This window comes from Pantherophis guttatus, chromosome 11, assembly GCF_059756535.1.
Source record: "Pantherophis guttatus breed Tessera chromosome 11, ASM5975653v1, whole genome shotgun sequence".
In the NCBI taxonomy this organism is placed as follows: Eukaryota; Metazoa; Chordata; class Lepidosauria; order Squamata; family Colubridae; genus Pantherophis; species Pantherophis guttatus.
This window is the reverse complement of record NC_142073.1, coordinates 11051-28695: the sequence shown is the minus strand read 5'-3', so window position 1 is coordinate 28695 and position 17645 is coordinate 11051. Positions and strand designations below refer to the sequence as shown.

The 17645-nt window shown below is 42.2% G+C and overlaps 2 protein-coding genes across 4 annotated transcripts; both read left to right on the top strand.

The window, feature by feature from the left end:
• On the top strand, positions 1-8196 carry TMEM231 (transmembrane protein 231). 3 transcript variants are annotated; one of them, XR_015729593.1, is made up of 9 exons: positions 1-211; positions 298-467; positions 634-762; positions 1891-2034; positions 3050-3131; positions 3231-3341; positions 3768-4020; positions 5315-5577; positions 6587-8196. XR_015729593.1 is itself a non-coding variant. In XM_087877082.1 (7 exons), exons 1-7 carry the CDS (start codon positions 76-78, stop codon positions 3941-3943), a joined length of 948 nt encoding a protein of 315 aa, XP_087733208.1. In that variant the 5' UTR covers positions 1-75; the 3' UTR covers positions 3944-4184. The 3 variants fall into 3 exon arrangements, 1 of the variants encoding a protein (XP_087733208.1); XR_015729594.1 differs by lacking the exon at positions 5315-5577; XM_087877082.1 differs by lacking the exons at positions 5315-5577; positions 6587-8196 and having other exon boundaries at positions 3768-4184.
• On the top strand, positions 6753-8196 carry LOC117671087 (carbohydrate sulfotransferase 5-like). Its single transcript, XM_034426756.3, has one exon. It carries the CDS (start codon positions 6753-6755, stop codon positions 7935-7937), a length of 1185 nt encoding a protein of 394 aa, XP_034282647.1. The 3' UTR covers positions 7938-8196.
• Positions 8197-17645: the final 9449 nt, after the last annotated feature.

The window sequence follows — 17645 nt, the reverse complement described above, 5'->3', positions numbered from 1 at the left end:
GCGGGCGCGGCCTCCGCCGCGGCGATTGGCTGGCAGGGCGGCGCGTCCGTCGCCGTGGAGACGCGCAGCGGCGGCATGGCCTGGCTGGAGGTGGCGGCGGGCAGCGGATGGCGCGGGCGGGCCCGGCTGTGCTCCCTGGCGGCGCTGGGGCTGCTGCTGCTGGGCGCGCTCACCTACGTGCCGCCCCTGTTGGTGGCCTACCGGAGCCACGGTGGGTTCGGCGGAGGGGGCGCCCCGGGCGGGACTGCCGTTCGCCCGCCCGCCCGTCCGTCTCACTCGCTCTTTGTCTCCGCGCAGGCTTCTGGCTCTCGCGGAGCAGCTACGCCGAGCAACCCAGCGTCCGCTTCCGGCACGAGGTGCTCCTGGCCGCGCTGACGGAGGGCGTCGGCGACGGGCCGGTGGGCTGGAGCTCCTTCGCCGCCTGCAACCGCCTGCTGGGCGCCCGCCTGCGCGTCCCGCTCGTCTCGGTACGGCGGGGACCGAGCCCCCCTCCGGAAAGCCGTGGGGCCGGAGGTCGGAGTCCGCGTGGTTGCCTGGCAGCCGTTCGGGTGGCCAGCCCGGACTTCGCGGAAGCTGCATCTGCCCCGTAGAAGGACGCGGCGGGGGTCTTGCAATGTTTCTTCTGTATTCCAGGCCCGGGAGGAAGACTCTGACCAAGATGGAGTGATGGACCTGCTCCATTTCCAGCTGGAGCTTCCGCTGCTCCCCTCTGAACGAGTGGTGGGGATTCAGCTCCTGCTGACGTTCTCCTACGAGTTGCAGGTGAGGGTCTCCCCAGCAGCCCTTCAGATATGAGGACGACTGGCTTGCGTTGACCGCGCCTTTCCCTGGTCTTCCTTTGAAGCAGAACAGCTTTTCTGTCCCGTTAGGCGGGAGCTCAAGGCATTTAGCTGCAGCGGGGAGCGAGATGGGCAGAAAAACTGCTTTGCTGAAAAGGAACCTGTTGCATACTTATTAGTGAATCTACTTTTAGAAACATGTATTGATGTGCAGTATTGTTGATTACCAGAGGCTATGGATAGCTAATTATCATTTCTCTCCTCCAAAGCAGAGTGATAAAGCAGAGCCAGTTTGGTCTAGTGGTGAAGGCTAGAAGCCAGGAGACCCTGAGTTCTAGTCCTGCCATAGGCACAAAAGCTGGCTGGGTGACTTTAGGCCGGCCACTGTCTCAGCCCGACTTACCTAATAGGGTATTTGTTATGGAGAAAATAGGAGGGAGAAGGAGTATTGTGTGTGTTGGCTGCCTGGAGTTATTTATAAAAATAATAAAGACGAGATATAAATAAATTATGTAGGGTGCACGTCTGGAGAGAAACTGATCAGGGAGCTTAATAGTTACAGTACTCGGGATACTCAGTTTGAGAAAAGACTAGATATACAAAACTATGCATAATCTAGGAAAAATGAACACGGGAGCATTTTTTGCAGAATACTGAAACGTTTTCACGTAATAAAATTGAATAGTGAAAAAATTAGGAGGGAGAAATGGAACCAATTTGGGTGGTTTAAAAGGCAATCATATTTATAGAGGGTAGTGCTTCCTATATATAATGCAACAGTGGGTATGTATACATAGTATATCTAAATGCAGTTTCTGAGGAAATGTGCAGTTCTGTTCATGTCCTATGTTGAGTTTGGTATTGAAATAGAAATGCTGTGGATTGTACATCTTTTAAAATGTCCTTATACCATAAATTTAAAAATTGCAACCACTTCTATTTTTTTCAGATTCTTTAAATCTTTGGGAATTCTATATATAGCTGCTTGGTCTAACTACTATACCGTACATTTCTCAGTAATTCTAATCCTATTTTTTGTGATGTCATCCTAAAATTGTGGTGTAACAATTTGCTCCCCATCTTTCTGGTTTATTTGCTGCTCTCGTTTCAGAGAATGTCCACCTTTGTGATGCAGAGCATGGCTTTTTTACAGTCTTTTTCCCCTGTGCCAGGATCACAGGTATTTGTAAATGGAGACCTCAAACTTCATCAGAGGCAGCCCCTTCACCATGCTGGGCTGGATAGCAGATACAATGTGAGTGATGTCCTCTCCATCTCACTTTCTTCAATTGGTTCTGTTGTCCTTTGCCTATTTTTTCTTCTGCAACTGCTCTGGCTGAAGTCGTATACTATATTCAGTAGCTTCTGCTTAAGAAATTTGTGTTGCTAAGCAAGTATGAAAATCCTATAAAATCTGAGATGTCAGAAAATAAAGGCCACATGGAGGCAAGTAAACAGAAGCTGTTTGAATTTTTGAACTGAGAGATTTTTTTCAGAATGTTTATTGATAACAGTTGTCTAGTGTACAGATAGTCCTTGTTTAGTGATCACAATTGGGACTGGCAATTTGTTTAGTGATCACAATTGGGACTGGTTGTTAAGCGAAGCAGTAGCTAAGTGAAATTGAGTATGATTACAATCTTACTTCAGATTTGTTTTTTTTAAATGTTAATTTTAAAGATAAAAAACTGTAGGAGAAAAAGTATTGTTAGAGGCAAAATTAAAAAGAAAGCTATCCATAAAAACATATGATCTACCTCCTTAAAAATAATGTTATTTGGATGCATACATTTGCATCTACATATAATCTTGCCTTTGCTTATTCATTAAAGTTCCAAAATAAGAGTTTGGTAATATTAAATTGACTACATGACAAATGTGGCTTTTGGGATTTTTCTCATACAAAACAAGTGTCTTAAAATCCAATAACCATGCATTTATCCTAAAAATATAGAATACCATAGTTGAAAGGAAATATATATATATAAAACAAATTCTTTCAAAGTATTTGGTTTTATGAATACTGTCAGTATATATTTGATCAATTAGCAATTTACGAAATTCTGAACAATTAAGAAAGGCTTTGTGTTTATATGAAACTAAGTCGTCTTTTTACCCAGTAGAGTATTACAAGAATACAAGTTAATCCAACATATAAACCTGTATGGTATCATATCACTTGGTATATGCTTAAAAGTATTCATCATGTGTTCTGATGCTAGTTAACAGTAAGATGCTGTGTCCAATGCAAAATTCTCTCACTATGACAGGTATCTGTGATCAATAGTACAAGTCCTTTTGCCCAAGACTATGATTTTGTGAACATCATTGAAATATATCAGAAGAGGAATGGTGAGTTTTCACAGAAGTTCTAGGTTTTTGTACGCAAAACATTTCTAGTCTTTCTCAGATCATTTGGCTTAATATTATTTACAATTATTTCCTTTACAGTTACAACAGTTTTGTCTGGTCCCAGTCCCATTTGGGTGACTGGAAGATCACCAGATCAACCATTTGTGATTCAGGCCTTCATCCATTATCCGATGGAATTGATTGTATATCCTTTGGCTACCAGTGGGTGATACGGTGGGGTTTTTTTTTTTTTTTTTTTTTTTTTTGAATGATGGTTTATGGCACTTGGCCTCAGCCACTAATACAACTATGGCTGTTGTATCAAGACTTGTAGCCTGCGTAACATTAGGTAGCTGTGTTACAAAAATACCATGAAACTCAAACAGGATGTATCTCTAGAGAATGTTTCTAGCATTTTAAAAAAAAGCTTAAAAGTTTTATGGTACATTTTATATTGGTCTGGGGGAAAGGAGACCTCTGGGGTTCTCATTTCTTGACTGTCCCTGGCCACTCTTGGGGGGAGGTGGGAGGCTTCCCAGTTCACACGACTAGCCAAAAGAATCGGAAGTGCACATCCTTGCCTTTGTATGACGATGCTTCAGATTCCAAATACTCCTTGACTTTTTAGTACATATCAGCCAGGCTTCTGGGAGATGATGAAGTTTGCCTGGATGCAGTACATTAGCATCCTCCTGATTTTTTTGTGGATTTTTGAAAGAATAAAAATCTTCCTTCTTCGAAATCAAGTGCTGAACACGGTGCCGGTGTCTCCACTCCCCCCTCTGTTGTCCTATAAAGAGCACAAATCCTGACCAAGCCTTCACAGAGAAAGAACTTTGCTCTCAGTGGCCTCCACTGCTTTGCATTTGGAAGATGAGGCTTTCCACAGGTTGGGTTTATATATTATTTTGCAAAGTTTATCTGTGGGTGGGTCCTCAGTATAGATTTTCTTTCCTGTCCTGTTTTCAGAAATCTGTTTGTTATTACAATCTATCAGATGGCGTATCAACCATAATCAATACAGTGACAAGATAAAGAATTTAATGAAAGTTATACAAATGAGTTTTGCTGTAAGTACATAACTGAATCCCAATCTTGATGGCAAAGTCCTCTAGAAGGAATTAACTACAGAAACAAAAAGAGAACTCCATTCTTTAAAAAGACAGATTTTTTCTACAAGAATACTGAAATAAAGGACGCCTTTGTTTTTTTTCCTTTCTGTTTGCAAAATCCCAAGGAGAAAATTAAGGGAATAAGGATCTGCTATTGTCCCAGAAAGCTTGGGTTCTTTCACCTGGCGTGCAAGTCCAATGAACCATGCCAGATAGATGGATAGGGGAAAAATCTTTTATAGGCAAATAAAAGGGTTACTCCAAAGCAAGTTCAAATTGGGTGCACCCCTGCTTGGAGCAGACCTTTTATACAATTTTGAAAGGCATTCATTGTCATGGAAACACATAACATCATTGACCAGTCATTAAGAGCAATATCACACACATATATATATATTCAGTGGGCATAGTAACTCAATTTAACTAAAGGTTACAAAGTATGTTACAGGGTAGGTTGAGACCTTTGTCTAATCAAAGTAACAACATTCCCAAGTAACTTGGTACCAGGGTCTCATCCATCATTCTAGGGAGCTAAGCATTCCTGAACAGGAAGGCAGATGGTTTTTAACACTGTTATTTCTGCCTGTAAAAACTTTTCAGCCCTAAATAGCTGTTTGTGGATATATGCATAACGATTATCTTTTGAGAACTGAGTGCAACAAAAATTTATTTCAATGTATCCTGGTTAGCGTACATTTAAAGTGACAAAGTTTTTATTCTCTATTCTATTCTTATTCTATTAAAACATTTCAACTCGTTGCAAGTTGAGGCCAGGCCTGAACCATTCCATCCTTATCCCTTTGTGCTAAGAAATAAACAGCACCTTAATATGTGACTGTTTATTAACATATAAATGTAATTGGACTAAGGCTAAATAAATTGGGCCATGGGTCATCTTTCCACTAAAGAGGAAAGCAGAAGTTCTCCCACAAAACTTTTGGTGTCACCTGGTGAAGCCACCTTTGTGGATTTAAGGACTAGGGTGAGAGAGGCTTCCTTTTCTCAACTGGGTCTAAGGCTTCTCACGGAGAGCCTCTGCCAACTCCTCTGCTTTAACTCCTGCACGGACAGGTTTGCCGCTGCGGGATGGCCGGCTGCGGTGGGGCTGGAGGGAGAGGGCCTGTCCATTGGGCACCCCTCCAGGAGGGAAGAAGTGGCCCACCGCCTCCACCCTCCATAGGGCTTGTCCCTGATTGGCGCCTCCCCCGCAGCCGTAGAAGAGAGGCCACGTCTGAATGCCGCTCATTGTACTTGGAGCCGGCGCCGCAGCCTCACCTTCCTGCCGTCTCCGGACTAGCCGCGACCTCTTTGGTCGGCCGCCGGCAGTTACTGAGGTTAGTGGCCGGGATGGGCTGGTGCCGGGCGGGTGTAGCGGTTGGGAAACAGGAGGCTGCAGTTCCAGGTGTCGGGATGAGCGACGGTCTTGGCGCGCCCTCTTCCTCCGACCGGGGCGCGGAGCTTCTTCCTTGCGGATATCTATCCAGCTAGCTTAGCAGATGCGCTGGCAGACAGTCGCGCCTGCGGTACCGGGCGCCATGCAAACCTCGAGGGCACGGGTGTCGAGCGTCTGAATAAGCACCGGGAAGAGCGTCCGCACCGGCACCTTGGCGCCGGCCGGCACAATTTTCAACAGCTGCACTATTGCAAGCGCGGAATCCCGCCTCCGCTCCGCGATTTTAGGCTAAATTTCAGGGCCGGGCGGGGCCGACTTCCGAATCCCAAACCTAGGGGGAACGGCTGCAGCTTAAACGAGCCCCCCTCCCTTCAAAAACAGTTGCCCAGAGATTTTTGCGCAAGAACACTGTGAAGACTTTTTCCCAACAGCCCTTAGACTTATATACCGCTTCCTAGTCCTTTACTGCCGTCTCTAAGCGATTTTGTTTGTCCCCAACAATCCGGGTCCTCATTTTACCGACCTCGGAAGGATGGAAGGCTGAGTCAACCTTGAGCGGATTAGCGTGGAAAGAATCAAACTCCTGGCAATAGGAGCAGAGTTAGCCTGCGATACTGCATTCTAACCACTGGGCCACCACGCCTCTTACGTATTTAAAAATCTTGTACGCAAGAAAATTTTTCTTGTAAAAATCTTGTACCGAAAGAGCAATTATTTCCCATTTGTATTTTACTTGCTTTATGAGGGTTAAAGGAAACCTGAACCCCAAACCCTTCAGTTTGTTCACTCCTGTAATATTAGAGAGAGGCTGAATTCTATCCATATGAGTTTTAAGGCTGTGTAGAGGAAAATATACTTCCATTGTTTCCAGAGTAAATAATGCATATAAATTGGAATAGCAGAATTATTATTTAACTTGTTTATTAACACCCCGTACGCATTTCTTTTAGCTTTTCTCATCATTGTGGATCCATGACACAGTAATCTGGGATTCTCCATACAATTCATTTATCCACCCCAATCTGTAATTTGTAAAACTGCTAAAGGATAATTCCATCAAATCGATGCTTTAAAAAACATTCCATACTCGGACAGTCATACTCGGCTTCACCCAGGATGCTGAGGCTCCGCCTTTCCAATGCCACAGTTGCAATTATCTTGGCAATCCAGACAGGATTTCTAGTCTTTCTATATACTCAACAAGATGGCTTCATTCCTCAGTCTATGGAAAAACCTGCCCAGGTGCACATCCTCATCCTTTCCTCTTGGAGGTCAGGCTCTTCCTTTGTGGGACAACTCTTCAGTCAGCATCCCAATGTCTTCTATCTAATGGAGCCAGCCTGGCACGTGTGGGCAAACATGTACCAAAACAGTGCCAAGGTCTTGCACATGGCAGTGCGGGATCTCATCCGGTCTGTCTTCAAGTGTGACATGTCAGTGTTTGATGCCTACATGCCCTGGAAGAGAAACAGAAATTTGTCTGATCTGTTCCAGTGGGCCGTGAGCCGGGCATTATGTACGAGGCCTGCTTGTGAATTCTTCCAACGGACTGATATTACTGGGGAAAGCGCTTGCAAAACTCTCTGTGGCAAGTATCCTTTCAGTAAAGTAGAAGAGGCCTGCAAGACCTATAGCCATGTTGTCCTAAAGGAAGTCCGTTTCTTTGACCTTAAAGTGCTCTATCCACTCCTCGCTGACACCTCCCTGAATCTCAAAATCATCCATCTGGTCCGTGACCCCAGGGCTGTCCTGAAATCTCGGGAACAATCTGTCAAAGCCCTTGCCCGTGACAGTGGAATAATTCTGGGCATAAATAGCAGCAGAGTGGATGACAGTGGTTTTAAAGTCCTGCAGGAGATTTGTAGAAGCCACGTTCAGATCTATGAAACAGCTAGTCAGAAGCCTCCATTATTTTTAAAAGATCGTTATTTATTGATCCGATTTGAAGACATTGTGCGGGATCCTTTAATGGAAATTACTGCAATGTATACATTTACAGATCTTCCATTGACCCAGAAGCTTGAAAATTGGATCTATAATATTACACATGGACAAGGACCAAGTAAGAAGAAAGAAGCTTTCCAGATCACTTCTCGAGATGCACTCAATGTTTCCCAGGCATGGAGAAATGTTCTTTCATTCCAGAAAGTCCAAAAAGTGCAAGAAGTTTGTAGAGGTGCTTTAAATATACTTGGTTATCAATTTGTAAATTCTGAGAAAGAGCAGAAAGATTTGTCTTTAGATCTAATATTACCACATCGGAGAACACAATTTCGCTGGGCATTGTTTCGTGAAAACTAAATCCTATATTCCCTTGTTCATTTATCAAATAACTTGAAAAGATTTGTTGGTTTCGGTACATCTGAGTTCTCTTAGAACTTCATTTTATCAAGCCAAGGAACTGTATGTTTTTTGCTTTTTCAAATTAATAACGCATAATTTCCAGACTATCTGCACACGGTTATAATTTTGATATGCTACCAAATGCCTTGCTTTTTGTTTTTCTAAACTCTTTTGCATATGCAGGACTGCAATATTACTGATAAAGAACGCTCGGTTGGAGAATTTGTCGCTCTGAAATGTTAATGCACTCAAACTTCTAGGTTTGAGGGAATAGAAATCCAGCGATTGGAAGGATTTATTTCATTACCTATTTTTACAAACTGTATCTCCTTTATTTGTGTACCCCAACATGCCACAGTTCTAAAATTGTGTCTGCATTTACTGTGTTTCCCCGAAAATAAGACCCTGTCTTAGATTTTTTTGAACCCTGAAATAAGCGCTTGGCCTTATGGCCATGCGCTCAAAAGCCCGATTGGACTTATTATCAGGAGATGTCTTATTTTGGGGGAAACAGGATATTATACTATTTTTTAAAAAATATGGGCATCCCTGATTATCTGTAATAGCGAGGATTAGTCTCTAATAGAAAATGTAAGTTTTTTGCTATGTAGTTGGAAATCAATATTCCCGAATTAATATTCTTGGGCATATTTTTATCATATTGAAAGTAGCATTATCCCACAGTGAGCAGATGAATATTACAAATATGTGCAGTTTATTTATGTTATACGCTAGCATAACAAATGGGGTTGACACCACAGATCATATCTGGAACATTTGTGCGTTTAGTTTCTCGCGTTATCTATGTAGATACCCTAGTAATCTCTTTATACTACCTCTGCGCTAGGCTTTGCCGGTAAGGAGCTGGGAATAAAAAATAATTTAGATTGGAGAAGGAAGAGGAGGAGGGGGTTGGGGAGGGGAGGGGAGGATTGGCAAATATGGAGTCGGCAGATGGGAAAGTCATAAAAAGTACCCAGGAGGTTCACGGGAAGAGAAGGGGGTTGAAAGTGGAGATGATGGTTGGCAGCTAAGATTAGCAACAGGCATTTAATTCTAACGGTTGTTGAAGATAGACTATTGATTTTAATTCAGAGAAAAGGTGGCGGATCTTGCTTGAAAAGAGGGGGCTGTTTCTGTTGAAGGCTCGTTACTTCTTAAACAATCATAAACAACTGAAAAAATTATCATAATGGTTAGTATTAAATTTAAATCTCACTAAACATTAAATGTAATCATAATTCAGTTAATGCCAATCAAAATCACATTAATTTCTATTTGTTCCATCATCGAGGCAGTTTAAATTGGTATAAAAAGGATAGAAAATTCTAAGCTAAGGGATCACTGCAATTCATATCAATCTTAAATGTTGGAATAAATTACAAACAAAAAGATTGGCAGAAGCAAAGTTTTAGCACCTGGGTAAATGCTGGAGAACGGGGGAAGAAGAGCCTTTCTCTGAAGTTTGCCTTTCCCCCTTTGGGACAACGCAAGAGAGAAAACCACCGCCCGCAATCTCCCTACCAGAAGGCCCGGCTCCTGGCAATGGCGGAATTTCCCAAAGGCCTGTTTTGCTGTGCAGGTTCACAGCTGTGCAAGGGGGCGGGGGTAAAAATTGCCCAATAGTCACGAAGCCATTGACGGTTCCGAAGGACATTGCTGGGATCTTTAGTTTTGCCCAGAAGGCAGTCAGTCATGCTCAATAAAGCGTGGACATGAAATGTAAGAGTTGAGGTTCATCCGCTTAAAAATTGTGATCTTAGTAAAGTTAACACCTCTTGCTGATTTTGATTTTTTAATTGTAGAAATTCAGCTCACCGGGTTTTTAAAAAATTGGTAAACAAGAAGTTGTCTTTTCAGCAACTACACAATAGAAAACAGATACTGAAAGTCCTCACGCCTTTCAAGATAAATGCAAACCTAACTCAGAGAGAGTAGCGTAGCCAAGAAATTTATCACTCATGGAATGCTATTTAGAAAGAATACTTTGTCGATTAAACCTCACAGGCAATCTATATATTGTATCGTTTGATCACTTACTTATGCATCACACTACCCAATGTACGTATCGTTTGTTTCTTTACGCTATAACAACTCGACCTGTACACTTTTAGCTTTGCCTGAATTTCTTGGTGATTTTTATTTTCAAGAAACCAAGAAGCCCCTTTGCAAAGGTAAAGGTGCATGTTTTCTCTCCCAAATTCGGGGAATAACTCCATGCCCACTCAGGGGGCCTGGGTTTTGAGACAACGCTCGGTTCCCAGTAATCGAGAGGTCCCTTTTTCAGTTGCACATTTTAAGGAACTTGATACTTATCTGTCTTGCTTTCCCTTTTTAATTTGAACTCATGTAAAAGATACGTACTGATATTTATAGATTTCAGAAAGGGGAAAATAACGCCTGCATACTTACACATAAGTAAAAGATGTCGGGTTACTTCTTTGCATCTTTGGCGTAGGAAGAAATGTCCATCTGGGTTCAGTTCCAAGTGGGGAGAAAGACACCGGAAACACGGAGGCTGCTTGGAAGGATGGTTTAATGGTGAAGCAGAATGACCAAGCACCTGTGATTCTGGATAGTTGACCACACGGAGTGGAGAGAGAGATACATTTATTTTATACCTTCTCTCGGGCCATGCCCTAGAGCTTCCTGTTCCTGTGCAAGGGCAGGTATCCCATTGGTTGCTGTAGGGGTCATGTGCAAATCCTAGGAGTTTGTCTGAGATAAGTGTGATTGAACGGTGGATTGATGTAACATCCCTAGGTGATGCGGTGATCCCTGCTATTAGATGGGTAGAAGGCTAATCCTATCATGTCCTGAGGGTCATGTCTTAATCCCACGGGCCTGGAGCTGAAGGGGGGAGGCAGGGAGCTGCATTGTCTTTAAAAACATATTTCTCCTTTTCTCATCCAGGGAAATATAATACTCTGCCTTTTCAGTATTTCCTAAAATATTTCATTCTTCTAGGAGAGGGGTGGGTGCTAATTTTCTTCACTGGGGAAACGGTAGAGCTGGAGACTTAGCCAACATCCTACATTTATATAATAAAATTACTTTTTTTGTAATACCTTCAAAAAGCACTGCTGGTTTCCACGTCCAATATACAGGTAGTCCTCAATTTATGACAATCGAGCCCCCAATTTTTCTCAGTAGGCAAGACCCAAAAGGGGACACACGAGCCTGGCATAAACACATGCCAGTTACCAAGCATCCCAATTTTGATCACGTGACCATGGGAATGCCATAAGTCTGAAAAAGTCACACTCTTCATTGCCGTTGTAGCTAAACGTTCACTAAATGAACTATTGAACAGCCTGTTAAAGGGTAGCAATTCAGCTTCCCAAGGGGGGAAGACGGTTCAACAGCAGCAATTAGCCAACGGGAAAAGGAACAATTTACCAAAATATAGAAAAAAAAGGTAAAAATGCTTTTTATGCACAATTACGTTTTATCATTTAGGAAAAAACAAAACGGAGGGCAACCTGCCGATAATCGCTCGCCTCCCACTTTTGCCCAGGATTGCGGAGACCGAGAAGCGAAGCCCCACAGTGCAGAGCGGCAGGAAAAGCATCACCCCTCTATCCTCCTCTTAAGGGGATGATCCGCTTCCGTTGATCTTGTCTGCATGGCTGCTGACTTCTTTATTTACTTCTTTCTTTGTTTATTAAAACCTTATGATTAATATTAACAGGCCATCATAGGCCTTCTTAACTCGGTGTAAGGCTTTTGCAGGATTTTTTTCCTGTTCCTTTGATGCAGCAAACTGCATCGTTGCCTATTACAGGTAATAAGGCGTTAATAATAAAGATACAGGATAATAACTTTAAAATCCCATTAAAAATGTTTGTTTCTTTTTGTGGCCACAATACCTGCTTTGACCACCGGATGGCACATTTTTCTAGACGCGCATCTACGACCAGGATCTACAATGCAACCTGCAGGTCATTCTGTTTGTGGGTCTTGCGCCAAACACACTTCCCAGACAGGTTGCGGCCTTGTACACGGTCCTGTCCGGAGATGATGATCGTCCTCTGTCTCATAACTCAAGGATTTGGTGGTTTCTTAAAGGGGCAGCCAACCTTCGGCCCCCTGTTGTCCATCACTATCTGACTCAGGACTTTTCCCTGGTTCTTCAAGTACTCATGACATCCCTCTTTGAACCATTGGGCTCCATCAGCCTTCGTCTTCTGACGCTCAAAGTCGCCTTCCTGGTAGCAATAACCTCTGCAAGACGTGTTACTAATGCTAAGACGTTAGCATTAACATGGAGGCCATACTAGTTTTTTTTTATGGTTAGGGTTAGGGGTTAGGGGTTAGGGTTTAGGGATTTAGGGGTTAGGGTTAGGGTTAGGGTTTAGGCTAAGGGGTTAGGGGTTGGGTTTGGGGTTAGGGGTTAGGGGTTAGGGGCTAGGGTTTAGGGTTTGGGGTTAGGGGTTAGGGGTTAGGGTTTAGGGATTTAGGGATTTAGGAGTTAGGGTTAGGGTTTAGGGTTTAGGCTAAGGGGTTAGGGGTTAGGGGTTGGGTTTGGGATTAGGGATTAGGGGCTAGGGTTTAGGGTTTAGGGTTTAGGGTTTAGGGTTAGGGGTTAGGGTTTAGGGATTTAGGGGTTAGGGTTAGGGTTAGGGTTAGGGTTTAGGGTTTAGGCTAAGGGGTTAGGGGTTAGGGGTTGGGTTTGGGGTTAGGGGTTAGGGGTTAGGGGCTAGGGTTTAGGGGTTAGGGTTAGGGGTTAGGGTTAGGGTTAGGGTTTAGGGTTTAGGCTAAGGGGTTAGGGGTTAGGGGTTGGGTTTGGGGTTAGGGGTTGGGGGCTAGGGTTTAGGGGTTAGGGTTAGGGGTTAGGGTTTAGGGTTTAGGGGTTTGGGGTTAGGGTTAGGGTTAGGGGTTAGGGTTAGGGTTAGGGTTAGGGTTCTCCACACAGCCTACCACCACGATAAAGTAATATCTCTATACCTTCAAAGCTATTGCTAAGTGACAGAAAACAGTGCCCTCCTGTGGCCCAAGCAGATATAGCAGCCACAAAAAAACCTTTTTAATAGCATTTAAAGATTATTATTCTGTCTCTTTATTATTAAAAACCTTATTAATATTAATAGAGCAACGGGAGGCCCAGGAGCTACATAACGGACACAAAAGAAAGAATCCTGCTTCAAAAGCCTTAACCTGAGGTCAAAAGGTCTACAACGGCCTCCACGCTAACGTTGACAGAAAACAGCGCCATCGTGCGGTCCAAGCAGGGATCGCAGCAACCAAAAGAAAGAAACTTTTTAAATGGAGTTGTAGGGTTGTTATTCTTTATTATTAAAAATTTATTAATATCAATAGGCCATCACAGGCCTTCTCAACTCCGGTTAAGGCTTTTGAAGCGGGATTTCTTTTCCAGTTCCTGTGTTGCAGCAAAGGGGCCTCCCGTTGCTTTAATAAATATTAATAAGACGTTAACAATAAAGGTACAGGATAATAACCTTAAAATCCCATTAAAAGGGTTTCTTTTTGCAGCCGCAGTACCTGTTTTGGCCACTCGAGGGCAGTTTTCCGTGCCATGACTTCAAAGTTATCGCTAACGTGCAGAAAATTGTGCCATCCTGTGGTCAAAGCAGGTATCGCAGCCCCAAAAAGAAATAAACCTTTTCGATGGCATTTTAAGATTCTTCTGTGCCCGTTCCGCAACCCTGGAGAAAACAGTGCCCTCCTGTGGTCCAAGAAGGAATAGCAGCCACAAAAAAAAACAAAAAAACAACAACCCCTTTTTAATAGCATTTAAAGATTATTATTGTGTATAACAGGGAAAAAGAAAGAATCTTGCTTCAAAAGTCTTAACCTGAGGTCAAAAGGTCTACAACGGCCTCCACGCTAACGTTGACAGAAAACAGCGCCATCGTGCGGTCCAGGCAGGGATCGCAGCAACCAAAAGAAAAAAACTTTTTAAATGGAGTTTTAGGGTTGTTATGCTATTCCTTCTTGGACCACAGGAGGGCACTGTTTTGTCCAGGGTTGCGGAACGGGCACAGAAGAATCTTAAAATACCATCGAAAAGGTTTATTTGCTTTTGCGGCTGCGATACCTGTTCTGGCCACACGAGGGCACAGTTTTCCGTCCCATGACTTCAAAGTTATCGCTAACGTGCAGAAAATTGTGCCATCCTGTGGTCAAAGTAGGTATCGCAGCCACAAAAAGAAATAAATCTTCCGCAACCTTTGAGAAAACAGTGCCCTCCTGTGGTCCAAGAAGGAATAGCATAACCCTACAACTCCATTTAAAAAGTTTCTTTCTTTTGGTTGCTGCGATCCCTGCTTGGACCGCACGATGGCGCTGTTTCCTGTCAACGTTGGGTGGAGGCCGTTGTAGACCTTTTGACCTCAGGTTAAGGCTTTTGAAGCAAGATTCTTTTTGCCTGTTATACAGAATAATAATCTTTAAATGCTATTAAAAAGGGTTTTTTTCTTTTTTTGTGTGGCTGCTATTCCTCCTTGGACCACAGGAGGGCACTGTTTTGTCCAGGGTTGCGGAACTGGCACAGAAGAATCTTAAAATGCCAACGAAAAGGTTTATTTCTTTTTGCAGCCTTAGTACCTGTTTTGGCCACACGAGGGCACAGTTTTCCGTCCCATGACTTCAAAGTTATCGCTAACGTGCAGAAAATTGTGCCATCCTGTGGTCAAAGCGGGTATCGCAGCCACAAAAAGAAATAAACCTTTTCGACGGCATTTTAAGATTCTTCTGTGCCCGTTCCGCAACCCTGGAGAAAACAGTGCCCTCCTGTGGTCCAAGAAGGAATAGCAGCCACAAAGAAAAAACCTTTTTAATAGCATTTAAAGATTATTATTCTGTCTCTTTATTATTAAAAGCCTTATTAATATTAATAGAGCAACGGGAGGCCCAGGAGCTACATAACGGGCAAAAAGAAAGAATTTTGCTTCAAAAGCCTTCACCTGTGGTCAAAAGGTCTACAACGGCCTCCACGCTAACGTTGACAGAAAACAGCGCCATTGTTGCTAGTTTGGTTATCCTGGTTAGGCCCATATATAAGAGACTGTAGGCTTTCTTGTAATAGTAATATTTATTTCTTTTCTTCCTCAGGAACACAATTAGACAGGCACTAATCTGGGAGGAGCAAGAACATATATACAGAGAAGGCGGGGCTAATGGTAAGTACTAACCAATGGTAAGTGACACAATGACATCACACAATGACATATAAACAAGCACACATATTTACAGATATCAGGTTAGGTATTTTCATCTGTAACAAATCCCCCTCTAAAATACCTAACTAATGGTGGGTTATTAAGATTATATATGCACATCAAGTTTGGAAGTCAAATACATATGTTGTTTGGTTGGCAATGGCTTAGTGAGGATATCAGCAATTTGTTCACTAGTATTGCAATGGATAGCTTTAATAAATCCTATACTTGACAGTTGTCTTACATGTTTATATTTTATATCGATATGTCGAGATCGTTGACCTATTGCTTCGGAAGCTGATATATCAATTGCTGCCTTATTGTCCTCATTGATAATAATTGGATAAACAGGTTCATCCCACACATTGGTTAACAAGTCATCGAACCAAGTTAGATTGTTGACCGCTTTGGATAAACAAACATATTCGGCTTCCGCTGTGGAAGTGGCAATTAAATTCTGTTTGCCTGTGTACCAGTGCACCGCACAGCCATTTATAAGAAAAACATATCCAGAAGTACTTTTTCTGGTTTTTGAATCAGTAGCCCAATCAGCATCAGCGTAGCAGGTCAAAGTTGGTTTTTCAGAAATGAATGGTTCTAAGAATAAGCACATATCAATGCTAGACTTTAGATATTTTAGAATCCTCTTAATTCCTTCCCAGTGGTATGAGTTAGGATTGCTTACATGTCTTGACAACAAATTTACAGCAAGGGTGATATCAGGCCTGGTCCAATTAGATATGTATAATAAGGACCCAATAATTGATCGATATAACGTGTTATCCTTGAATGGTTCGTACTCATTATACACATTCCTATAAAAATCAGTTGACATAGGAGTATCACAAATTTTTGAATTAATTAAATTACATTTTTGTATGAGTTCCATAATCTTGTCTTTCTGAGATAATTTGAACCCCTTATCTGTTTTGTCAATTTGGACTCCTAGATACTTATTTACCTTTCCTAATATTTTTAAGTTGAAATTTTTGCCTAGTTGTTCAGCGAAATTATCACATTTAATTTTGTCGTGTCCAAAATACAATATATCATCAACATAAATCAAAACATATTCAATAGAATCATTATTTTTTTTTGTGAAAAAACAAAAATCAGATGAAGTAGCTACAAAACCCATATTTTTAAGTATCTTTGATAAGCACTCATACCACCGCTTGCCGGACTGTTTTAGTCCATAAAGGCTCTTGTTTAATAGCCAAATTTCTCCCTTTTTTGTATCCTTTCCTGGGGGTGCTTTCACATAAATTTCTTTATCTAGATCAGCGTGCAGATAGGCTGTCTGCACGTCAAATTGATATACTTCCAGATTTAAGATAGAAGCTAACACTAGTGCTGTTTTCACGCTTTCTGATCTAACGGTTGGGGAGTAAGTGTCTTCATAGTCATCCGGAAATCTTTGGGCAAAGCCTTGAGCCACCAACCTGGCTTTGTATAGGAATTTACCATCCTCTAGCTCCTTGATTTTATAGATCCACCTAGTGCCAATAGGGGATTTCTCAGTGGGCAGGTCTGTTGGTGTATATACATTTAGTTCTCTCAAACTGTCCATCTCTTTTTTCATTGCTTCCTCCCACTTACTTTTTTCTTCTAGGGGTAGCTTAAGTATGTCATCATATGTGTTAGGAGTCAGGTGTTTAGCTTGGATAGACAGTACGTAATCATCTAATCTTTTAGGAATTATGCCCCTATTGGATCTAATGGGCCTATTCTGGGGATGTTCATCGCTATGCATATACTTAGCTTCTTTTTCGGTTAATTGATCTACTTTCAAAGTGGGGTGTCCTTTTTTCCATTCATCATTAACTATTACTGGGCATTTGATTCTGTTAGTAGATGTGGATTTGGGGTTCGTATCTGATGTGTGATGTTTTGCGTGCGTGTGTGTAATATTTTTTGATTCTGGGTAAATTTCATTGAGATGTAATTTTGACCAGTTCATGTGTTCATGAAACACGGCAGATCTGGATACAATGAAGTGATTATTTTTATCAATGAAGCGATATCCCTTGGTTCCTGATTCGTACCCCATAAATATCAGTCTTTTGGATACTTTCTCTCCTTTGCGTCTTAACTGTGAGGGCACATATACATCAGCAGATACACCAAATACGTGTAAATGCCCAATTTTTGGTTTCCTTCCATACATGAGTTCGTATGGGGTCTTATTGATTGTACTGGACCATAAGCGATTTATAGTGTAATTGGAATAATTAAGGGCTTCAGCCCAGAATGACTGGTTTAAACCAGCATCATCTAACACACATTTAACCATGGTTTGTAGCAAACCATTCTTCCTTTCAGAGACTCCATTTTGGAATGGGGAAAATGGACAAGATTTAAAGTGCAATATTCCTTGTGATTTTAGCCAAATTGAAAATTCGTTGGATAGGAATTCCGACCCCCTGTCAGTCATTATTTGTTTGATTTTGGTATTGTATTGTGTTTCTACCATTTTAAAGAACTC

What these genes read in the sequence shown, in the direction of transcription:
- TMEM231 (XM_087877082.1), top strand. Translation starts at nt 76, where the DNA reads ATGGCCTGGCTGGAGGTGGCGGCGGGCAGCGGATGGCGCGGGCGGGCC. An exon ending in GGCTGGATAGCAGATACAAT is followed by an intron (nt 2,035 to 3,049) that starts GTGAGTGATGTC and finishes TCACTATGACAG; the next exon opens with GTATCTGTGATCAATAGTAC. An exon ending in AATATATCAGAAGAGGAATG is followed by an intron (nt 3,132 to 3,230) that starts GTGAGTTTTCAC and finishes TTTCCTTTACAG; the next exon opens with TTACAACAGTTTTGTCTGGT.
- LOC117671087 (XM_034426756.3), top strand. Translation starts at nt 6,753, where the DNA reads ATGCTGAGGCTCCGCCTTTCCAATGCCACAGTTGCAATTATCTTGGCA.